The sequence below is a fragment of the Erythrolamprus reginae genome, chromosome 4 (genome assembly GCF_031021105.1).
Source record: "Erythrolamprus reginae isolate rEryReg1 chromosome 4, rEryReg1.hap1, whole genome shotgun sequence".
Taxonomy (NCBI): Eukaryota; Metazoa; Chordata; class Lepidosauria; order Squamata; family Dipsadidae; genus Erythrolamprus; species Erythrolamprus reginae.
In genome coordinates, this window is record NC_091953.1 from 11761075 (window position 1) to 11786806 (window position 25732).

At 41.5% G+C, this 25732-nt stretch overlaps 1 protein-coding gene across 1 annotated transcript in view; it reads right to left on the reverse strand.

Moving 5' to 3' along the window:
• SLC36A4 (solute carrier family 36 member 4) overlaps positions 1-25732 on the reverse strand; it is a 54263-nt gene that overhangs the window by 21538 nt on the left and 6993 nt on the right. The window contains exons 2-7 of the mRNA XM_070751649.1: positions 17390-17504; positions 14726-14816; positions 12242-12330; positions 9823-9918; positions 7405-7489; positions 1073-1300 (exon numbers count right to left, since the gene is read on the reverse strand). Coding sequence (XP_070607750.1) covers positions 1073-1300; positions 7405-7489; positions 9823-9918; positions 12242-12330; positions 14726-14816; positions 17390-17504 — 704 coding nt within the window. The remainder of the gene's footprint in view (positions 1-1072; positions 1301-7404; positions 7490-9822; positions 9919-12241; positions 12331-14725; positions 14817-17389; positions 17505-25732) is intronic.

Sequence of the window (25732 nt, forward strand, 5' to 3'; positions counted from 1 at the left end):
CTTGGGTACCGTTTGTTGGGGGTCAAGGGAAAGGGAGTGTTTTGCCTTCTCTTTCTGCTCAAGATCCCCATGGACAATGGGCCACTGTGTGACACAGAATGCTGGACTCGATGGGCTTTGGCCTGATTCAGCATGACTCTTCTTATGTACCTCCGGACCGCCTACTACCGCACGAATCCCAGCGGCCGATAAGGTCCCACAGAGTTGGCCTTCTCTGGGTCCCATCGACTAAACAATGTCGTTTGGCGGGCCCCAGGGGAAGAGCCTTCTCTGTGGCGGCCCCAGCCCTCTGGAATCAACTTCCCACGGAGATTAGAGCTGCCCCCACCCTCCTTGTCTTTCATAAATTACTCAAGACTCACTTATACTGCCAGGCATGGGGGAGTTGAGACACCTTTCCCCCCAGGCTTCTTTATATTTTGTTTCATGTTTGGTATGAATGTGCTGTTTGGTTTTTAAATATATGATAGGGTTTTATATGCTTTTTTTAATATTAGATTTGTTTTGTTATAATATTGTTTTTATTGTTGTGAGCCGCCCCGAGTCTTCGGAGAGGGGCGGTATACAAATCTAAATAAATTAATAAATTAAATAAAGTAAAATAAATAAAATAATAAATAAAATAAATAAAATAAAATAAAATAAAATAAAATAAAATAAAATAAAATTAAATTAAATTAAATTAAATTAAATTAAATTAAATTAAATTAAATTAAATTAAATTAAATTAAATTAAATTAAATTAAATTAAATTAAATTAAATTAAATTAAATTAAATTAAATTAAATTAAATTAAATTAAATTAAATTAAATTAAATTAAATTAAATTAATGTTCTTAAGTGGTAACCAAATGTGACACTGCAACACGAAACAGGGGAGAAATACTTCCTACTCAGACTGGAGTTCAATCCTGACCGACCCAAGGTTGATTCAACCTTCCATCCTTCCGAGGATAGTAAAATGACGACCCAGATTGTTGGGGGCAATATGCTGATTCTCTAACCCGCTTAGAACAGGCTGCAAAAGCACCGCGAAGTGGTATATAAGCGCTACTGCTATTTTGCTACTCACCTCTATAACATAATGATAAATAATGATCAAGCTGACAGCCATGGCTATATTTGCCAGGAATGAGAACACAGACAGATGCCTAAGATCTCGAATGAAAACCAAGAGGATCACAAACGGAAGGAAAAATAACATGTACAATCTCAGATCGATGGTCCTTCTGTCCGGGGGGCCAGCGATTCCCGTGATATTCGTAGCATACGATTTCGTTTGAGCGTGTCCTTCACAAACCTGCCGTAAATTAAGCAAAGAGAAAGAGAGAGAGAGAGAGAAAGAGATTAGTACATCTAACATTGTGAGCACTACATGAAGTCCTCGTTTTATGACTGACTTGCTTAACGACCATATGAAATGATGACGGCATTTAAAAAAAGTTTTGCAATCATGCTTTGATTTGGATTCTCAAGGGTTCGTAAGTTGGTTGTAGGCAGGCGGGGGTTTCTCTTCGCCAGCGCTACCAGAACTCTCCTGGTGACCAGCGCGGTCGCATATAGATCCAGTGGGAGGGCGCGCATGCATCGGCATGAGATTCATGCAGCTGCGAGAGCTGTCATGGGCTTCCCCAGGTATGCCCATGTTACACCAACACTCCGCAGTCTGCATTGGTTGCTGATCAATTTCCGGTCACAATTCAAAGTGTTGGTTATGACCTATAAAGCCCTTCATGGCATCGGACCAGAATATCTCCGAGACCGCCTTCTGCTGCACGAATCCCAGCGACCGATTAGGTCCCACAGAGTTGGCCTTCTCCGGGTCCCGTCAACTAAACAATGTCGGTTGGCAGGCCCCAGGGGAAGAGCCTTCTCTGTGGCGGCCCCGACTCTCTGGAAGCAGCCCCCTCCAGAGATTAGAACTGGCCTACCCTCCTTGCCTTTCATAAACTCCTCAAAACCCACCTTTGTCGTCAGGCATGGAGGAATTGAGATATCTCCCCCGGGCCTATACAATTTATGTATGGTATGTTTGTACGTATGTCTGCCTAATAATGGGTTTTTTTAAATATTTTAAATTGTAAATTATTAGATTTGTTACGAACTGTTTTATTGTGTTGTGAGCCGCCCCGAGTCTACGGAGAGGGGCGGCATACAAATCTAATAAATAATAATAATAATAATAATAATAATTATTATTATTATTATTATTATTATTATTATTATTATTATTATTATTATTAAGCTTCTGCGCATGTGCTATTGTACCGGTAGCGGCAGTAAGTAGCAACCTCCTACTATCTAAACTCCGCTGAAGATGTTACCTAGCCTAATAATGAAACATTCCAAAACCCACCCACAAGTTTGGAGAACAAGGAAAGTGAACCCAAGAACAAGGGGGCACAATCTGAGGTTAGTTGGGGGAAAGATCAAAAGCAACATGAGAAAATATTATTTTACTGAAAGAGTAGTAGATGCTTGGAACAAACTTCCAGCAGACGTGGATAGTAAATCCACAGTAATTTAAACCTGCCTGGGATAAACATATATCCATCCTAAGATAAAATACACGAAATAGTATAAGGGCAGACTAGATAGAAACATAGAAGACTGATGGCAGAAAAAGACCTCATGATCCATCTAGTCTGCCCTTATACTATTTTCTGTATTTTATCTTAGGATGGATATATGTTTATCCCAGGCATGTTTACATTCAGTTACTGTGGATTTATCAACCACGTCTGCTGGAAGTTTGTTCCAAGGATCTACTACTCTTTCAGTAAAATAATATTTTCTCATGTTGCTTTTGATCTTTCCCCCAACTAACTTCAGATTGTGTCCCCTTGTTCTTGTGTTCACTTTCCTATTAAAAACACTTCCCTCCTGGACCTTATTTAACCCTTTAACATATTTAAATGTTTCAATCATATCCCCCCTTTTCCTTCTGTCCTCCAGACTATACAGATTGAGTTCATTAAGTCTTTCCTGATACGTTTTATGCTTAAGACCTTCCACCATTCTTGTAGCCCATCTTTGGACCTGTTCAATTTTGTCAATATCTTTTTGTAGGTGAGGTCTCCAGAACTGAACACAGTATTCCAAATGTGGTCTCACCAGCACTCTATATAGCAGGATCATAATCTCCCTCTTCCTGCTTGTTTCCCTACCACCTGACTGCACTGTTCATGGACTATGATGAACTATGAGGTCTTTTTCTACTGTCAATCTTCTATGTTTCTAACAAACCTTCGCCCTCAGACAGGAGTTTCAGTAGTATTTCAATTCTCACATAATAAAATCTGCGATTCACACAAGAAGTATGAAGACTGCAAACTGTCTTACATTTCATTAAAAAAAGAGGGAGGTTTGGCTTCGAATTGCAATTTCCTTTAAGACTTTCCTCCAAGCTAGGAAAAAAAGTTAATACAGGGGTACCTCTACTTACGAACTTAATTCGTTCCGTGACCAGGTTCTTAAGTAGAAAAGTTTGTAAGAAGCAGTAATTTTTCCCATAGGAATCAATGTAAAAGCAAATAATGTGTGCGATTGGGGAAACCATAGGGAGGGTGGAGGCCTTGTTTCCTCCCAGGAGATTCCTAGAGAGGCTCCACGGAGACTACTCTCTGCCTTTTCCGGCCCTGTTTACTCCCAGGAGATTCCTAGAGAGGCCCCACGGAGGCTTCTCCCTGCCTTTTCCAGCCCTGTTTCCTCCCAGGAGATTCCTAGAGAGGCCTCACAGGGGCTTCTCCCCACCTTTTCCAGCCCTGTTCCTCCCAGGAGATTCCTAGAGAGGCCCCACAGAGGCTTTTCCCTGCCTTTTCCAGCCCTGTTCCTCCCAGGAGATTCCTAGAGAGGCCCCACGGAGGCTTCTCCCCGCCTTTTCCAGCCCTGTTCTTCCCAGGAGATTCCTAGAGAGGTCCCACGGAGGCTTCTCCCTGCCTTTTCCGTCCCTGTTTCCTCCCAGGAGATTCCTAGAGAGGCCCCACGGAGGCTTCTCCCCATCTTTTCCAGCCCTGTTCCTCCCAGGAGATTCCTAGAGAGGCCCTGCGGAGGTTTCTCCCCGCCTTTTCCAGCCCTGTTCTTCCCAGGAGATTCCTAGAGAGGCCCTGCGGAGGCTTCTCCCCGCCTTTTCCAGCCCTGTTCTTCCCAGGAGATTCCTAGAGAGGTCCCACGGAGGCTTCTCCCTGCCTTTTCCGTCCCTGTTTCCTCCCAGGAGATTCCTAGAGAGGCCCCACGGAGGCTTCTCCCCATCTTTTCCAGCCCTGTTCCTCCCAGGAGATTCCTAGAGAGGCCCCACGGAGGCTTCTCCCCGCCTTTTCCAGCCCTGTTCTTCCCAGGAGATTCCTAGAGAGGTCCCACGGAGGCTTCTCCCTGCCTTTTCCGTCCCTGTTTCCTCCCAGGAGATTCCTAGAGAGGCCCCACGGAGGCTTCTCCCCATCTTTTCCAGCCCTGTTCCTCCCAGGAGATTCCTAGAGAGGCCCTGCGGAGGTTTCTCCCTGCTTTTTCCAGTTACAGTTTCGGAGGCTCGGGTTTGTAAGTGGAAAATGGTTCTTGAGAAGAGGCAAAAAAATCTTGAACACCCGGTTCGTATCTAGAAAAAACCGTTGTCTTATCTAGAAAAAAAATCTTGAACACCTGGTTCTTCTGTGTTTCTAGAAAAGTTCGTAAGTCGAGGCGTTCTTAGGTAGAGGTACCACTGTACTAGCCTGTAGGAACAGAGATGACTGCTAGGAATAAGGCACCCAATTCAAAATCTCCTGCAGTTTTGTCCAATGTTAATCACTCCACCAAAAAGGAAAAGAAAAGAAAACATTTTAGAGACCATTCAATCTATTCTCTATTAAACCACAGGGATAATGGGGTTGCTCCACAGGGTCTCCCGAATAATTACCTGTAGTAATCTGAACAACTATTTGAGCGTGGGAAATATTTTATTGCATAAACATCTGGTATCATTTGCCAGGCATTATATGCTATTAAGGCTCTTTGGGGTCCCACTGGTTTTCATTACAATGGAATAGTAAACATTATTAGCCAGGATTTTGCATTATTAGACCTAGCAGCAGGTCAGGGTAAAAAGCAACCTGCCAGCAAGGAGAGCTGATTTTATTTTATTTTATTTTATTATTATTATTATTTTTTATTTATTTTATTTATTTTATTTATTTTATTTATTTTATTTATTTTATTTATTTTATTTATTTTATTTATTTTATTTATTTTATTTTAATTTAATTTTTTTATTTGTATTATATTATATTATTTATATTATACTAATTTACATCTTATTTTATTTTATTAGAATAGAATTTTATTGGCTAAGTCTGATTGGACACACAAGGAAATTTTCTTGGTGCATATGGTCTCAGTTTATTTTATTTTATTTTATTTATTATTTTATTTTATTAGAATAGAATAGAATTTTATTGGATAAATGTGATTGGACACACAAGGGACTTTTCTTTTCTTCTGGGTATAATTTTTTTTATTGTTTTTTACCCCTTACAGAGATTCCAATTTACATACCTCAAATTAAAATATAATACAATACAATATCAAATGCCAATGGTGTATGTGCTCTCAGTGTAATTTTATGTATGTATGTATGTATGTATGTATGTATGTATGTATGTATGTATGTATGCATTTATTTACTTACTTACTTACTTACTTACTTACTTACTTACTTACTTACTTACTTACTTACTTACTTACTTACTTACTTACTTATTAGACTTGTATGCTGCCCCTCTCCAAAGATTCGGAGCGGCTCACAGAACACAATCCAAAAACAATATGTGTACAAATCTAATAATTAAAAACTCTAAGCTAAAATCCCATTACATTAAAAAAGCAGTCAACAACTCAATCACATCCACACATAACATTTAATGGTCAGAAAAGGGGGGCATGATCTAATTGCCCCATGCCTGGCAACATAGATGGGTCTTGAGGCTCTTGACTGACTAACTGCATGAATGAATGGATGAATGAATGAATGAATGAATGAATGAATGAATGAATGAATGAATGAATGAATGAATGAATGAATGAATGATTAAATGTGAAGGGAACATGACAAAATCAAGGAGTACCAAACAGCACAAAAGGATCACTGCAAAGAAGACAAGCTTTCTTGGTTCTGAGTAAGAGCCACGAATATCACTATAAAAGAGATTGATCCTGATCAATAGTTGGTTATCCCGACTAATTTCCCTACATACATGTGATTTATTTTTTTTTGCAGGGCGAAGATGCATTTTTTGCAAGAAAAGAGAATTACAATACAACCAGCAGCGGAAGGAATAGAATCCTTTGGGCTCCCCCTACTGTTGAAACTGAGTATCTTAGATCAGGTCCCCAATCCAATTTAGTTTAGCGAAGCAAGTGGGACTTTTTCACGTTTCAAGATCACGTAGCTAATGCTTGGCAGCAAAACATCCCAATTTTGATAAAGCTCACATTCAATTTTTGTCCTTTTGCAAAACTCAGCTTGGGTATTTATGTATATTATTTAGAGGCCACGTGACTTAAAATGACTCTGGCTGGCTTATATTTGTGTTTATTTTATGTTTACGTTTATGTATTTGTATCTCACCTTTGTTCTTGTTTAGAAATAAATCAAAGCATTGACCATAGATACAGATTAACAGGGTTGGAAGGGGTCTTGTAGGTCATCTAGTCCAACCCCTGCCCAAGCAGACCCTATACCAGGTGGCACGCGGAGGCTTATCTGTTGGCACAGATGGCAGAGGTGAGTTTTAAGGAGTTTACGGAAAGCAAGGAGGGTAGGGGCAGTTCTAATCTCCAGGGGGAACTGGTTCCAGAGAGTCAGGGCTGCCACAGAGAAGGCTCTTCCCCTGGGACCCGCCAGACGACATTGTTTAGTTGACGGGACCCGGAGAAGGTCAACCCTATGGGACTTAACTGGTCACTGGGATTCGTGCAGCAGAAGGCGGTCCCGGAGATATTCTGGTCCGATGCCATGAAGGGCTTTAAAGGTCATAACCAACACTTTGAATTGTGACCAGAAACTGATCGGCAACCAATGCAGACTGCGGAGTGTTGGTGTGACATGGACATATTTAGGAAAGCTCATGATTGCTCTCGCAGCTGCATTCTGCACGATCTGAAGTTTCCGAACACTTTTCAAAAGTAGCCCCATGTAGAGAGCATTACAGTAGTCGAACCTCGAGGTGATGAGGGCATGAGTGACTGTGAGCAGTGAGTCCCATGATGCATCTTTTAGAAATTTGTCCTACTCCTTTCTAGGAAAACAAGAAGCTTTTGAAGAGCAATCAAGCAATCAAGAGGAGAACGCAGGATGGGGGGAAAAATACCACAGATAAGATGCACAGGTGGCAACAACATAACCCACATCCAAACAATATTTGTTGTACTTACTTGCTTCATATTTTCAGCTAAGAATACGAAATAAACACTACAAAATCCCAGCTGGGTAACCACAAGGAAGAAGTCAACAACACATCTAGGAAACACAATGAGAAGCAAAATAAGGTTTTTTTTTAGTTAGTTGTAGCCTTGGCAATGCAGTAAAGCAATGATGATGAAAACACATCAAATGCATCAGAAGAAGGGGTACACAGTGCTTACTCATTTGTTTTAATGGCATCTACTGGTTTATATCTCCAGTGAGAACAGTTAATACTTTTATTTTTAGGTGGCCTCGTTTCACCCTGCCTTGGATTAGCAGACTCAAGCAAGCTATGGTAATCAAATTGAAATGGTTTGTATTTTGAAGGCAGTGTTTTAATTGGCATTTTTGATTTTCCACTACTGATGACACTGGATTGTTTTTAGAACATTTTTAGCCTATTTATTCCTTTATGTAGAAGCAACACAACTGCTTTTTTCTCAAATTTTGGATAAACCCCACTAGATGAATAAAAGAGGAATGTGGGAGTGCATAATTGTATTTTCCAATTATACGATGTTCAAAGGTTACAGATTAGTGGTGGTAAAATATATCAGTCACATGAACTTTAAATCCAAGTACAGTGATACCTTGTCTTACAAACTTAATTGGTTCCGGGACGAGGTTCGTAAGGTGAAAAGTTTGTAAGATGAAACAATGTTTCCCATAGCAATCAATGGAAAAGCAATTTAATGCGTGCAAGCCCAAAATTCACCCCTTTTGCCAGCCGAAGCGCCCGTTTTTGCGCTGCTGGGATTCCCCTGAGGCTCCCCTCCATGGGAAACCCCACCGCCAGACTTTCGTGTTTTTGTGATGCTGCAGGGGAATCCCAGCAGTGCAAAAACAGGTGCTTCACTGGCAACGGAAGTCTGGAGGCGGGGCATCCCAGCGTCGGCAGTGGGTTTGTAAGGTGAAAATAGTTTGTAAGAAGAGGCAAAAAAATCTTAAACCCCGAAAAGTTTGTATGACGAGGCATTTGTAAGACGAGGTATCACTGTGATTAAGTAGTCCCCAAGTAGGTCCATTTTAACTTTTAATAGTGCTAATATTGTTTGAAAGGTGAGAGCTACCTGCATTTCCTTTCTGTGATAAACAAGGTATAAACCATCTTGACTTTTTAGCATTCAACAGTATCAAAACTAGAATTATTTGGTCACATCTTGCCTAAACCACAATAGAACCAGATTGCCGGTCAGCTCCAGAATTGAACAGGGGGCATCCTGTTAGGACCTTTGTGACTCGTTGAGTGTTTAAGGTTGTCGATCCCTAGTCTAACTTCAGGGGCTGCAGAGATGTTGTTCGGTAACAGGGAAAAGCTACAGAACAGGGAAAGGAGAATATATATTGTATAAATTCCCAATACAGTATGACATTGTTCAGTTGTGTAAGAACTGTAGCTCTTGGGCCTCCTAAGAGGGCATAGTGCAGTAGTTCTCAATCTGGGTGTCGGGACCTCTTTGGGGGTCAAACGACCATTTCCCAGGGTCGCCTAAGAAGACCATGGGAAAAGACAAATTTCCCATGGTGTTAGGAACTAAATCTTCTATTCTGTTGCCTTAGAACTTATTTTTATAATCCAACCAATCAGGCGTTTACAGTGGGGGTGTCCCTCTGACCTTCCTGCCAATCAGCTTAAAGCTCTGTTGGCACCAGACCAGGTTATCTATGAGACTGCCTTCTGCCGCACGCATCCCAATGACTGGTTAGGTCCCACAGAGTTGGTCTCCTCCGGGTCCCGTCAACTAAACAATGTTGTTTGGCGGGACCCAGAGGAAGAGCCTTCTCTGTGGCGGCTCCGACCCTCCGGAGTCAGCTCCCTCCAGAGATTAGAACTGCCCCCACCCTCCTTGCCTTTCACAAACTCCTTAAAACCCACCTCTTTCGTCAAGCGTGGGGGAACTGAAACAGCTCCCCCTGCCTATGTAGGGTTTTTTTGTGTGTGTGTATGATATGACTGTATGTATGTTTTTTATATATTGGGGTTTCTTGTTTTTTAGACTTTTTAAATGTATTATTGTTATTTTAGATTCTAACTATTAGATTTGTCATTGTATGTTGTTTTTATCATTGCTGTAAGCCGCCCCGAGTCTACGGAGAGGGGCAGCATACAAATCTAATGAATAATAATAAGAAGAAGAATTGGCGCTAGACTTATGGTTAGGGGTCACCACAACATAAGGAACTGTATTAAGGGGTCGCGGCACTAGAAAGGTTCAGAACTACTGGCATAGTAGATCACTATGATCATGGCAACAGATCAGGGATTTCCCTTTTCAGGCAGAGACTGGGGGGATTTTTCTGATCCATTCTGTTCTGTTATTGCGGAACCTGAAAGCATAATTCTCTGCATTAAAAAATAAGTGAATCCATGCAAAAACAGCTCTTACCTTCCCCAATATGATCGTTTCTGTAATAAAGGAAAGGGACATGTTTCCATAGCATGGCTAACGGTGTCGCTATACCCTAAGAAAGGTATTTTCAATCTGTCAAGAAAAAAGAAAAGTAAATATTTCTCCTTCAATTGGGACTAAAAGAAGATCAAGTTCTTTGTTCACTGCTTGCAAATGTTCGGAGTAATTTTTTTTTTCCCCTCTCCACAGACTGTGTATATACCATCTATTTTCATTACAATAAAAAGCAGTATCGTGTCAGTAAGACATATATAATCACAAAAAATTCTAAATTCATACTTATTTGATTTCGGTATATTATACATCATTTTTTCCATGTTGCCAACTTTCTAATTTTGTCATCCAGATAAACCAATTGTCTTGTATTTTAATTTAATCATTGATATTCCTTCAAGTAATTAATACAAACAATATCTCTTTATTATCTTCAACGCTAAGCCAGTATGCTTCCATCCTCTTTTATACATTTTTCTGAAAAACTAAAAAACCTTATATAACCTAACTATTATTAAATTCTAAAGGAGAAATAAAAGACAAGCATGAACAATAAATTTCAAATTATTTCCTTCTCTCTTTTAGTAATACAGTATATATAGTAATAAAAGAAAAAAGAACAATAACAAAATAAAGAAAAAACCATCAATAAGTGTTATAACCATCCTTAATACTTATTAATATATCAATTTCCATCTCATCAATCTCATTAATAAATTTCATTTAGATCTATCTATCCATCCATCCATCCATCCATTTATCTATCTATCTATCTTCTATCTGAGATTATCTATCCATCTATCTGATAGAATTATCTATCTATCTATCTATCATCTATCTATTCTATCCATCCATCCATCCATCCATCCATCCATGCAATCTCTATCTATCTATCTATCATCTATCTATTCTATCCATCCATCCATCCATCCATGCAATCTCTATCTATCTATCTATCTATCTATCTATCTATCTATCTATTTATATCTATCTATCTATCTATCTATCTGTCTGTCTATCTTCTATCTGAGATTATCTATCCATCTATCTGATAGAATTATCTAGCTATCTAGCTATCTAGCTATTTATCATCTATCTATCATCTATCTATTCTATCCATCCATCCATCCATCCATCCATCCATCCATCCATCCATCCATCTATCTATCTATCTATCTATCTATCTATCTATCTATCTATCTTCTATCTGAGATTATCCATCTATCTGATAGAATTATCTATCTATCTATCTATCTATCTATCTATCTATCTATCTATCTATCTATCTTCTATCCGAGATTATCTATCCATCTATCTGATAGAATTATCTAGCTATCTAGCTATTTATCATCTATCTATCATCTATCTATTCTATCCATCCATCCATCCATCCATCCATCCATCCATCCATCCATCTATCTATCTATCTATCTATCTATCTATCTATCATCTGAGATTATCTACCCCTCTATCTATTTTTCTATCTGTCTGTCTGCCTATCATCTAGAATATCTCTGGGACCGCCTTCTGCCGCACAAATCCCAGCGACCAGTTAGGTCCCACAGAGTTGGCCTTCTCCGGGTCCCGTCAACTAAACAATGTTGGTTGGCGGGGCCTAGGGGAAGAGCCTTCTCTGTGGCGGCCCCGACCCTTTGGAACCAACTCCCCCCAGACATCAGAGTTGCCCCCACCCTCCTAGCCTTTCGTAAGCTCCTTAAAACCCACCTCTGTTGTCAGGCATGGGGGAATTGACATGTTCGTTCTCCCTAGGCTTATAAAATTTATGTATGGTACGCTAGTGTGTATGATTGGTTTTAACTTGTGGGGTTTTTAAAATTAATTTAAATATTGGATGTGTTGTACATTGTGTTGCTGTTGCTGTGAGCCGCCCCGAGTCTGCGGAGAGGGGCGGCATACAAATCTGATTAAACTTAAACTTAAACTTAAACTATCTGATAGATCATCTGTCTGTCTAAAGTCCAGAAAAACACAAAGGGTATAATATTCAAATTCACCAAGCTAATCAAATGGTGACCAGGAATTTTATGCAGTTGAACAGACTGGAGAGAAGGGGACAGATTTCTGAATTCCTTCTGCCAGCCTGCTTGGTTTGTAGATGAGCAAATCCCAGAGGACAAAAAGGTTTCCTCTCCTACAACCAACAGAGAAATATGGTGGGCACACTAACTCCATTAATCCCCATGGCACAGAACAAACCAATACAATATAAAACAAAACAAATCCACAAATCTAACCTGCTAATAGCTTTTATTCCTCCCATAGTGTCTGCAAAGGAATGGTCTATCCCTAAACTTGATGTCCTACATAGAAATATAGACTGAAAATATTTGCTGGCTTGATTTCCAACGACATTGACAAAATAAGTTAGAGACATACTAACCTGACCGATAGATACTGGCTGCATCGTACCAAAATGTGCATGCAGTGAACTGATATAATTCCAATGATAAGAAGATTGATTGGTCCAAGCTGCATGGAAAAAGCAACAAAGATTAGCAACCAATTTGCAAAGAAATTTGCAGGAGTGAGCAGAAAACAGATCTGGAAGATTTGCAAAGTTATCAGAAAAGAAAATCCAGCTGTCCATGCTTTTGTCATCTCTGTTAGGTTCCTAAAAATACAAAACCTCTGGATTGCTGTAGTTCAATGTTTGCATGTCATTCCAATTCAGGATGGGAATACGTAAATTATAAATTTTGTCCTCAATTTCTCCTCTGTCTTGCTGGATGACTATAACATTTGTGGTACAGGGGGTGGACAGAAAAATGGAAACACTTGACTTTTTGGCATCATAATGCTTGAACATGTTCAAATCAATCAAAACTTGACACATTTAAATGTTTTTTTAAAAAATTCTGTTATTTGATATGTTTTTTTAAACTACCTTTTTTTTTTAACAGAAATTTAAGGAAATTGGTTATAACCTTCTAGAAATGGCAGACCTCTCAGACTTTCAAAGAGGCCAAATTGTTGGTGCTCGAATGGCAGGCGCTAGTGTAACAGAAAGTGCCCGAATGTTTGGCGTTTCAAGAGGTGATGTCTCAAAAGTAATGACTGCTTTTGAAAGAGAAGGGAAAACATCCTCAGCCAAGCACAGGTCTGGTAGAAAGTCGAGGTTGTCTGAGAGAGACCGTCGGACTCTAAAGCGAATTGTTAGAGCGGATCGCAAGACCACAGCTCCTAAAATCACTGCAGAGCTCAATAGACACATACAGAACCCAGTTTCCACTAAACTGTTCGAAAGGAGCGTCACAAATCTGGATTCCACGGAAGAGCTGCAAGGTGTTCCCATTTTTTTGTCCACCCCACTGTATTTTGCAGTACTAGTGTCGTATACATGAAGAAAACAAGTTTCAAGCTTGACCACATCTCAAATGACAGTGAAGTCTTGATTCTGTACCTCAAAATAAAGAACTTTGCACAGAACAGACCAACAGCAATTTATGTCATTTGCATGTTAGCTTTTCACCATAGCATTTAGGCTTACATAGTGTCTCATAGTGCTTTACAGCATTCTCTGGGCAGTTTAAAGTATCAGCAGATTACCCTGCAACAATCTGAAGGATGGAAGGTTTACAGTCAGTCCATTGCCCCCAGCAATCTGGGTCCTCATTTTACCCACCTCGGAAGGATGGAAGGCTGAGTCGACCTTGAGCCCAGTGAGAAACAAATAGACTATATGGCAAGTGGAAGTCATGTGCCGGTGCCTGGAGGCTGTTGGGGCCTGGATGGGTGTCAACAAACTCAAACTCAACCCAGACAAGACGGAGTGGCTGTGGGTCTTGCCTCCCAAGGACAATTCCATCTGTCCGTCCATTACCCTGGGGGGGGGGGGGGGACTACTAACTACTACTCCTCGATCCACAGCTGACATTGGAACATCATCTTTCGGCTGTGGCGAGGAGGGCGTTTGCCCAGGTTCGCCTGGTGCACCAGTTGCGGCCCTATTTGGACAGGGAGTCATTGCTCACAGTCACTCATGCCCTCATCACCTCAAGGTTCGATTACTGCAACGCTCTCTACATGGGGCTACCTCTGAAAAGTGTTCGGAAACTTCAGATCGTGCAGAACGCAGCCGCGAGAGCCATCGTGGGGCTTCCAAGATTCGCCCACGTTTCTTCAACACTCCGTGGCTTGCATTGGCTGCCAATCAGTTTCCGGTCACAATTCAAAGTGTTGGTCATGACCTTTAAAGCCCTACATGGCATTGGACCAGAGTACCTCCGGAACCGCCTGCTACCGCACGAATCCCAGCGACCAATAAGGTCCCACAGAGTTGGCCTTCTCCGGGTCACGTCGACTAAACAATGTCGCTTGGCGGGACCCAGGGGAAGAGCCTTCTCTGTGGTGGCCCCGGCCCTCTGGAACCAACTCCCCCCGGAGATTAGAACTGCCCCCACCCTTCCTGTCTTTCGTAAACTACTTAAGACTCATTTATACCGCCAGGCATGGGGGAGCTGACACACCTTTCCCCCAGGCTTTTTGATACTTTGTTTTTTGTTTGGTATGAATATTGCTGTTTGGTTTTTTAAATAATGATAGGGTTTTATTTTTTTAATATTAGATTTGTTCCACTGTTATATTGTTTTTATTGCTGTTGTGAGCCGCCCCGAGTCTTCGGAGAGGGGCGGCATACAAATCTAATAAATAAAATAAATAAATTAAATAAAATAAAATGCAGGCAGCTGGCAGGCAGCAGAAGTAGCCTGCATTACTGCATTCTAACCTCTGCATGGCTCTCAATATGCTAAATCTCCCACCATTGTTTCATGTGTTATGCAAACCTGGCCATTTTGTGGCAGGCCTCAACAGCCAACTCTCAACATTCAGGGTCCTCCATAGCTGGGCTCCGACTGAAACTTACCAGAATGCCTGCATTTTTCATGGCGAGAGGGAGGCTTAGAAGTCCCGTCCCAATGTTTCCTTTAAGGATGTGGGTGAGCGTTTGAACAAATCTGAAAATGTAAAGAGAAACACAAAATAGCAGGTGAGTGTGTGAATCATCTAGTCCAGACCTGGGCAAGAGGCGGTCCGTGGGCTGCATTCGGCCCGCCCACTGTCTGTGACCGGCCCACCCGCTATCTGGGACCGGTCCGCGGAGGTCGGGGTCCGCTCCAGTGTGAGGATGAAAGAGCTCACCGCGTCTGCCGGGAACTCCGGTTCCTGCTTTCCTGATGAATCATGAGGAAAGCAGGAACCCATCAAGTAAACAATGTCATTTGGCGGGACCCGGGGGAAGAGCCTTCTCTGTGGCGGCCCCAGCCCTCTGGAAGCAGCCCCCCCTCCCTCCCGAGATTAGAATTGCCCCCACCCTCCTCGCCTTTCGTAAGCTCCTTAAAACCCACCTCTACTGTCAGGCATGGGGGAATTGAGATACTCTTTCCCCCTAGGCCTTTACAATTTTATGCATGGCATGTCTGTATGTATGTTTGGTTTTTTATAATAATGGGTTTTTAACTGTTTTTAGTATTGGATTATTGTTATATGCTGTTTCATGTTGCTGTTAGCCGCCCAGAGTCTTAGGAGAGGGGCGGCATACAAATCCAATAAATAAATAAATAATAATAAAATAACAAATTCTGTTGAGGAATTACGAATATCTGGTCATCTCTAACTTGATGCATGGTATGTTTGTTTGCATGTATGTTTGGTTTTAGAAATAAGGGTTTTTTAGTTGTTTTAGTACTGGATTGTTACATGTTGTTTTTATCATTGTTGTTAGCCGCCCCGAGTCTACGGAGAGGGGCGGCATACAAATCCAATAAATAATAATAATAACAATAACCGGAGGAGTCCCGGCAGACGCGGTGAGCTCTTTCATCCTCGCACTGGAGCGGACCCCAACCGCCTACTGAGAGCAGCCGAGCACAGAAACCACGCAAACACTCCAGCGCAGTGACTGTGGTGCACCGTGTTACCGCAAAGCAAACAATTAGGGGTCAGTAGAGTGGGTCTGGGTGTTTAGGTCAGGCCAGGGTCTGGGTCTTTACAGTATTGGGTAGAACTGAGTTAATTATATTATTCCAGCCCTCTAAAACCATCCCGTTGACTAAACAATGTCGTTTGGTGGGACCCAGGGGAAGAGCCTTCTCTGCGGCGGCCCCAACCCTCTGGAACCAACTCCCCCCAGAGATCAGAATTGCCCCTGCCCTCCTCACCTTTCGTAAGCTCCTTAAAACCCAACTTTGTCGTCAGGCATGGGGGAACTGAGATATTCCCTTCCCCCTAGGCCTATACAATTTATGCATGGTATGCTTGTGTGTATGTTTGGTTTTCTAATAAGGGTTTTTTTGAAATGATTTTAAATATTTTAAATATTAGATTTGTTACATGTTGCTTCATTATTGTTGTTAGGCGCCCTGAGCCTACGGAGACGGGCGGCATACAAATCTAATAAATAAATAAATAAATTTCTCATGCGGCCCCATGGCAAAATTAATTGAGCCGGGGTGGTGCAGCAGCTAGAGCGCTGTACTGCAGGCCACTGAAGCTGACTGTAGATCTGCAGGTCAGTGCTTCAAATCTCATCACCAGCTCAAGGTTGACTCAGCCTTCCATCCTTCCCAGGTGGGTAAAATGAGGACCTGGATTGTGGGGGCAATAGGCTGGCTCTGTTAAAAAGTGCTGTTGCTAACATGTTGTAAGCCACCCTGAGTCTAAGGAGAAGGGCGGCATAAAAATTGAATGAATAAATAAATAAATAAATAAATACATACATACATACATACATACATACATTTAAAATAAAATAAAATAAAATAATAAAACAAAGTAAAGTAAAATAAAGTAAAGTAATGTAAAATAAATAAAATAAAATAAAATAAAATAAATAAAATAAATAAAATAAATAAAATAAATAAAATAAATAAAATAAATAAAATAAATAAAATAAATAAAATAAATAAAATAAAATAAATAAAATAAATAAAATAAATAAAATAAATAAAATAAATAAAATAAATAAAATAAATAAAATAAATAAAATAAATAAAATAAATAAAATAAATAAATAAAATAAATAAAATAAATAAAATAAATAAAATAAATAAAATAAATAAAATAAAATAAAATAAAATAAATAAATAAAATAAAAAATAAATAAAATAAAATAAAATAAAATGAATAATTGCCCACCCCTGATCTAGTCCAATGATGGTGAAACTTTTTTCCCTTGGATGCTGAAAGATCCCACACTCATAATTCAATGTCTGGGGAGAACAGCTTCCCCTGCCCCAAAGGAGGCCCTCCGGAGGCTGGAAACTTCTGGTGGGCCCAGTAGGCTCATGTTTCACCCTCCCCAGGCTCCAAAGGCTTCTCCATCCCCCCGGAGGCTTTCTGGAAGCCAAAAATGCCCTCCCAGAGCCTCAGTGCGAGCCAAAAATCAGCTGGCTAGCACACACAGCAGATATGGCTCCGCGCGCCCCCTGTGGCACCTGTGCCATAAGTTCACCATCACCGATCTAGTCTTATAGAAGCCGCGAAAGGGGCCAAGGAGGTGTTTGTAAATACGTGGGAATGGAGTACATACGTAATGCCTTCCTGATCGAGCTGATATTTTTTCTCTGCCGGTCGTAAATCTGGTTCATTCTCATATTCATCGTCTGAGCTCTGATCTTCTATTAAAGGCTTCATTACTTCCATATCTACTTTAAAACAAAGCATTCTGCATTACGGTATATAATATTACCTAAGAACATTCGTGTTTCTTATAAGAACATTAATACAAGTCATCATTATAAAAATCACTTCCCTGGTTAATTCTGCTTTGAAATGCAGTTTCCCAATCACGTTTAATTCCTTTTGTAGGAGTATTGGGGATTGTCCTTTTTTTAATGTTCCCTAAAGTCAACGAAGCAGCTGGTTTTGGTTCAAGGAGTAACAGATGAAGTGGGAAATGTCTATCATTTGTCGGATTTACAACTGAAATCCAAGTGATTTGAGATTCCCTAAATTTTGAAAAGGTAGTTTAAGGCAGCGTTTCCCAACCGGTGTGCCGCGGCACACTGGTGTGCCGCGAGACATGGCCAGGTGTGCCGCCAAGCTTCAGCTGGGCGGGGCGCTGCCGGTACTTCCGTCCTGGGGCTCCCGCTCGCAGCTGTCTCCTGCTCGATGCCGCGGTTTTCGGCGCTCTCCTGCTGGGCCCCAAAGAAGGAAGGCAGGAAGAAGGAGAGCTCCATTCTTCGCACCTTTTTCCCGTCTTCTTTCTTTGGGGCCCAGCAGGAGAGCGCCGAAAACCGCGGCATCGAGCAGGAGGCGGGGGACAGCTGCGAGCGGGAGCCCCAGGACGGAAGTACCGGCAGCGCCCCGCCCAGCTGGAGCTCCTCTTTCGTCGACGGCAAGTGTCCGATGGGAACGGGGGGGGGGGTGGCCGCAGCGGCCGCAGGCAGTCGGGGGAGATGGCGGCGGCGAGAGCGATCGCTCGCTCTCTCTCTCTCAGCTGACTGCAAGTGGGAGCCCTGACGGTGGTGGTTGGACGTTCTGCTGGACGTCGTACATGCTGGCGCTGCGTGCCTGGCATATACGGTGTCCAGCACCACGTCCAGCTGCCACCGTCAGGGCTCCCGCTTGCAGTCAGCTGAGAGAGAGAGAGAAAGAGAGACATATAAGAGGCAGAGAGAGAGAGAAAGAGAGACATAGCAAGAGAGGCATAGAAAGAGAGAGAGAGAAAGAGAGAGAGAAAGAGAGACATAGCAAGAGAGGCAGAGAGAGAGAAAAAGAAAGAGAGACATAGCAAGAGAAAAAGAGAGACTTAGCAAGAGAGGCACAGAGAGAGAGAGAAAGAGAAAGAAAGAGAGACATAGCAAGAGAGACAGAGAGAGAAAGAGAGATAGCAAGAGAGGCAAAGAGAAAGAAAGAGACATATAGCAAGACAGTGAAAGAGAGAGAGAGAGCAAGAGAGAGAGAGAAAAAAGCAAGAAAGAGATAGCAAGAGAGACAGAGAGAGAGAGCAAGGGAGAGAGAAAGACATAGAGGAAGGGAAGGAGGGAGAGAGAAAGAGAGCAAAAAAGAGAGGAAGAAAGAAAGAAAGAGGGATGGAGAGAGAGAATGAAGGGAAGGAAGGAAAAGAGAGAAAGAGGGAGAAATAGAGCGAAAGGGAGGAAGAGAGAGGGTTTTTTTGTCCAAACTTTTCTTTAGCCCGCCCCCCCCCCCTTTCAGTGTTCCCCAGGATTTTGAAAATACGAATAATGTGCCGCCGCTCAAAAAAGGTTGGGAAACACTGGTTTAAGGTGTACAGTAACTATTCTGTGGAGCTCTCTGGCAGAATCCTCCCGAAAATTCAGATACAAATTTCAGACACACACACGTTTGAAAATTCAAAACAATGTTCTTTATAACAAAAATTCACTTAAACTAAGCCCTCTTTTGGTATAGCAAAGAGCACTCGTCTCCAAACAAACTGGTAATTGGTACAAGTCCCTTATCAGTTCTGAGATACTTAGCTTGAAGCTGTGAGGCAATTCACAGTCCTTCTTCTTTCACAAAGTGAAACACACTTTGCTCTGCTTTAGTTTCAAAGCGGGGGAAAAAGCAACACACCAAGGTCGAAGTCAGCAAGGCAGGCACGAAACACAATGATCAGATAATCCTCCACAATGGCCAAACCCACACGCTGCTCTTTATAGCAGCCTCACTAATTACCACAGCCCCACCCAACCACAGGTGGCCTCATTTTCTTTGATTAATAATCTCTCAGTTGTTGCTGCCTATGCATCGCTCTCCGCATGCATGGCTGTATCATTAACTCTTGTTCTGAATCCAAGGAGGAGAGAGATAATTGATCTCCTTCTGAGCTGTCTGCCACACTCTCCTCCTCCCTGTCACTCATGTCTTCTTGGTCAGAGGAGCCTTCATCAGCAGATTCCACCGGGAGCGAAACAGGCCTGCAGCATGTGGATGTCTCCCCCACATCCACAGTTCTTGGGGCAGGAGCTGGGCCAGAGCTAACCACAACAAGTAACATAATTCCTTATAGAGGAATAGAGTTTGAGTTTGGGGAATATTGGTTATATTGCCTTTGAATCAGCCTGGATTCCAGGGGTGGGAGTATGGCTCCCACAGTTTTATAATAATAACAACAATAATAATAAAAACGATCTCAAACGAAGATGAAAAAAAGCTCCTAATTATTAAAGTGCAAAAGATGACGAGTTCCGAATCAGAAACATCTCCTTTTGAGGATGTGAACCACTTGAGTGTGAAACAGGTTTCAGGACCAAAGGGTCCACATTGAAAGTACTGTTTTGCATCCGAAACAGCGTTTCACATAACTAGAAGTAGGATATTTTAAATTCAAAACGGTTCGGGAGTGCGCAGAGATGTCCAAAATAACAATGGAAATGCAAAATAAAAAAGACTCAGAGTACTATAAAATATGGGACAATTGGTACAAATGGGTCACAGCAAAAAATATCAATTTTTTATATCATAAAAGTAATACGTCTATCTCATCTTTGACCGATCTAAACCGAAATAAAATCATCCTAAAAAATAATTCCGAAACCAACTAACATGAAATTCAATGTGAAAGAGATTTTATATCATAGCTCTCTTTATTCGTCTTTAAACCAAACAGAAATTTTTATGCACCACATAACAAATTAATGCAACTACTTATCAATTCCAATATCAATTTTCATACTTTTTTTCACATAAGAATATATTTATTATACCTTACATATACACCCCCTATCTTTTTACTATACCATGTCGTATCACCTAAAAACGTCTGTCACACGCAGATCTACCCCCTCACTATTTCTTAATCTTATCTTCTTTAAACAAATTTCAATTTTCTTCAACTACCTCAGTTAAATAACAATACATTATCTTTCCTTAATTATATTCTTCATTACTGGTTTTTCCTTTTCATAAACCAATTTTCACTAACCAATATATATATACGCATTGGAAATTAAAAGTATGAATTATAAATACAACATAAGATATATATGGTAATGATAAGGATACCTTTTACCTACATAGTTTGAGAAATAGATTATTGACATAATTTTTTTTATGTATTACTATGTAATAATTCTACTATTCTCCTAAACTATTTGATTTGTATCTTTTCCCCTCTCCCCTCTTCCTTTCCTGTTTATATCCCCCCCCCTTTTTATTAATTTAATAAATAAATTCAAAACGGTTCGACCCCAGCTGTTTCTCACAATCTTGCTCCTAGTCATATACTGTACTCCTTATCCAAGTCCTTTGCCCTGTATAAAGTTTAATATTCAGAGGCATCTATGAAAGAATTTCCCGAACGCCATCACTCTACTAAACAAATAATTCCCTCAACACTGTCAGACTTTTTATTAAATCTGCACTTCTATTTTTACTAGTTTTTCTCATTATTCCTATCATCCTTTTCCTCCCGCTTAGGACTGTATGACTGTAACTTCTTGCTTGTATCATAAGATTTTTTATTAATATTGTTTCTTCATTGCTTATTTGACCTCTATGACAATCATTAAGTGTTGTACCACATGATTCTTGACAAATGTATCTTTTTCTTTTATGTATATTGAGAGCATGTGCACCAAGACAAATTCCTTGTGTGTCCAATTACACTTGGCCAATAAAAATTCTATTCTATTCTATTCTATTCTATTCTATTCAATGGAAGACCTTTCCCTCATATATACACTATTACATCAACCTGAGTATTACATCAACCTAGAGCAGTGTTTTTCAACCAGTGTGCCGTGGCACACTAGTGTGCCGCGAGACATGGTCAGGTGTGCCGCCAAAAAGGAAACTCAGGTTCCAGTCTCGCAACTTTTTGCTGAGAGAGAGAGTGAGTGAGAGAGAGAGAGAGAAAGCAAGAGAGAGAGAAAGAGAGAGAGAAAGAGTGAGAGAGAAAGAAAGCAAGAGAGAGAGAAAGAGAGAAAGAGAGAGAAAGAAAGCAAGAGAGAGAGAGAGAAAGAGAGAGAGAGAGAAAGAGAAAGAGAGATATATAAATGAGCAAAAAGGAGAGGAAAAAAGAGAAATGAGAAAATGATTGAGACAGAGAATGAGAGGTAAGAGAGAGAAACAAAAGAGAGAGAGAAGTGACTCTTGATTTAAAGCATATGATAAAAAGCACCCAAAGAATAAGAGACAAAAAAACCCAGCCCTCACCTGTTTTTGGAAATGGTTCAAGAGTGTGTGTACACACACACACACACGCGCGCGCGCAAGGGTGGGGAGGAGACAGGGATGGAAAAGGAGAGGAAAGTGTCTTAGGGTGTCATTTTGGTTGGTGGTGTGCCCCAGGATTTTAAAATGTAAAAAATGTGCCGGGGCTCAAAAAAGGTTGAAAATCACTGACCTAGAGTAGTACCTTGTCTTTTTTAGGCCTCTATTAAGGATGCTGGCGCCAACATCTCCTTCAGATCTCCTTTTATTTTCCCAAATTATCTCCCCCCAAAATTAAATTAATATAGCATACAGAAGCTAACCCCAACCCCTGTTTTCTTCACCCCACATTATTCTTCTAGGCTGTCAAACCCGCGAGCCGCAGGCCAGATGCATCACAAGCTGGCCACGCCCACCCGGTTTAGCGAATGGGAGGAGTCACATGACGAAGTGACGACGTGAGTTTGACACCCCTGTACCTAGTCCATTTCCTTCTAGACTTAACATGTAAGCTGGGTTGAGTATTTCGCGTCAGCACCTGTGAGCATCGCATGTTAAGTGGACAGCTTCTGAACTAAGAGGAGAACCCAGAGACCTACAATAGGGCCTGGTTACACAGTGGTGCTCCTATGGTTACCAGCTTTGAATGCAAAAAGTCCTCACTCAGTCTAGATAAGGGGCGGGGCTTGGTGGAACATGGTGGACAAGGGGGTGGAGCTTGATGGAATCTTCAGGTTACTGGCCACAATCCTGAAAAGAGAGTTTTATTGGTTGGCAACTAAGCTGCTCTGCTCCAGAAGACCAAGCCTGTAAAATACAAAAAACGGGATATACTCAAGTGATGGAGCATATAGAATGGAGACTCATCCCATAGAAAGATAGAAACACAGAATATTGACGGCAGAAAAAGACCTCATGGTCCATCTAGTCTGCCCTTATATTATTTTCTGTATTTTATCTTAGGATGGATATATGTTTATCCCAGGCATGTTTAAATTCAGTTACTGTGGATTTATCTACCACGTCTGCTGGAAGTTTGTTCCAAGGATCTACTACTCTTTCAGTAAAATAATATTTTCTCACTTTGCTTTTTGATCTTTCCCCCAACTAACTTCAGATTGTGTCCCCTTGTTCTTGTGTTCACTTTCCTATTAAAAACACTTCCCTCCTGGACTTTATTTAACCCTTTAACATATTTAAATGTTTCGATCATGTCCCCCCTTTTCCTTCTGTCCTCCAGACTATACAGATTGAGTTCATGAAGTCTTTCCTGATACGTTTTATGCTTAAAACCTTCCACCATTCTTGTAGCCCGTCTTTGGATCCGTTCAATTTTGTCAATATCTTTTTGTAGGTGAGGTCTCCAGAAATGGACACAGTATTATTCAAAATGTGGTCTCACCAGCATCCCTGGATTCATTCAATAAGCTAAAGCAGTGATGGCGAACCTATGGCATGGGTGCCACAGGTGGCACGCAGAGCCATATTTTCTTTCTTTCTTTCTTTCTTTCTTTCTTTCCTTCCTTCTTTCCTTCCTTTCTTTCTTCCTTTGAATAAGCATAGGATTGTAGTTTGTATTAGCATAACATAATATGGTGCTATGAAACCAACTACCCCCCCCCCTCGATGTCTGCTCCCACCCTACTGGCCTTCCGTAAGGTTCCAAAACCTGGCTTTGCCGGCAGGCCTGGGGGGCCACGAACTAACAAATGACAAGACCAAATTGTATGAATGGCATGTATGAATGTGATCATGATTGTTTTAATTAATGGGTTCTTTTTATCATGGGTTTATAGTTTTAGATATCATATTTGACTCCTTTTTTACTGTTTCTCTATTTATTTGTATTTATATTATTATTGTAAGCCACCCTGAGTCAAATAAATAAATACATACATACATCATACATACATACAGTACATACGTGGTAAATAAGGATAAAAGAAGACAACAGGACAGTAGAACAGGGACGGTAGGCATAATGGTGCACTTAAGCACACCACTTACAAACCTCTTAGAAGAGGGGAGAGGTCAACTGTAGACAATCTGAGATTAAAGTCAATGAAGCAGTGGAAGTGATGTGCCAGTGCCTGGAGGCTGTTGGGGCCTGGATGGGTGTCAACAAACTTAAACTCAACCCAGACAAGACGGAGTGGCTGTGGGTCTTGCCTCCCAAGAAGGACAATTCCATCTGTCCGTCCATTACCCTGGGGGGAGAACTATTGACCCCCTCAGAGAGGGTCCGCAACTTGGGCGTCCTCCTTGATCCACAGCTGACATTGGAACATCATCTTTCGGCTGTGGCGAGGAGGGCGTTTGCCCAGGTTCGCCTGGTGCACCAGTTGCGGCCCTATTTGGACAGGGAGTCATTTCTCACAGTCACTCATGTTTATGTTTATTTAGATTTGTATGCCGCCCCTCTCCGCAGACTCGGGGCGGCTCACAACAAAGTGCCCTCATCACCTCGAGGTTCGATTACTGCAACGCTCTCTACATGGGGCTACTTTTGAAAAGTGTTCGGAAACTTCAGATCGTGCAGAATGCGGCTGCGAGAGCCATGGTGGGGCTTTCTAGATTCGCCCACGTTTCTGCAACACTCCGCGGCCTGCACTGGCTGCCGATCGGTTTCTGGTCACAATACAAAGTGTTGGTAATGATCTTTAAAGCCCTACATGGCATTGGGCCAGAATACATCTGGAACCGCCTTCTACCGCACGAATCCCAGCGGCCGATAAGGTCCCACAGAGTTGGCCTTCTCTGGGTCCCGTCGACCAAACAATGTCGTTTGGTGGGCCCCAGGGGAAGAGCCTTCTCTGTGGCGGTCCCGGCCCTCTGGAATCAACTCCCCCCAGAGATTAGAACGGCCCCCACCCTCCTTGTCTTTCGCAAATTACTAAAGACCCACCTTTGTCGCCAGGCATGGGGAGTTAGGATATTCCTTCCCCTAGGCCATTACAAGTTATGTATGGTATGTTTGTGTGTATGTTTGGTTTTTATAATAAGGGTTTTTAGTTGTTTTATTAAATTGGATTGTTACATGTTGTTTTTTATCATTGTTGTTAGCCCCCCCGAGTCTGCGGAGAGGGGCGGCATACAAATCCAATCAATAAATCAATAAATCAATAAATCAATAAATCAATAAATCAATAAATCAATAAATAAATCAATCAATCAATAAATAAATAAATAAATAATATTTTGGGGTCTGGGGAAGAAACCACATTTTTCCATGTAATCTCCATCACGTTCTATGGCCTTCCTCCAGCGAGACACAAAGGCGTGTATGCCCTATCAGTATCACTCCTTATTCTGGTCACAAAGCCATTTCTGCCCTGTGCGAATTACCTCTAATGGCCTCATCCTGTGTGTCCAGAGACTAACCGTACTTCTGTCGACTACAGATTCTCCATAAACTGTACACAAACATTTGTGAATGTTCCCAACAGTTTCTTTCTCCGCAGTGAGAAATTCAATGACAACACCGTGCTGGTAACGTACATCACTTACAGACGCCATTTCGAAACACTGCTGCAGCTACGCTATCTGTCTGAAGAAACACCAAATTTACGCATGCACTCCTGACAATTCAAATAATGTATATCTAAAGTTTCGCATTCGTACCATTACTGTAAGCTGAGGGGGGGGGGAAATGTGGTGCATTACTTGCAGTCTGCATTGGTTGCTGATCAATTTCCAGTCACAATTCAAAGTGTTGGTTATGACCTATAAAGCCCTTTAGGGCACCGGACCAGAA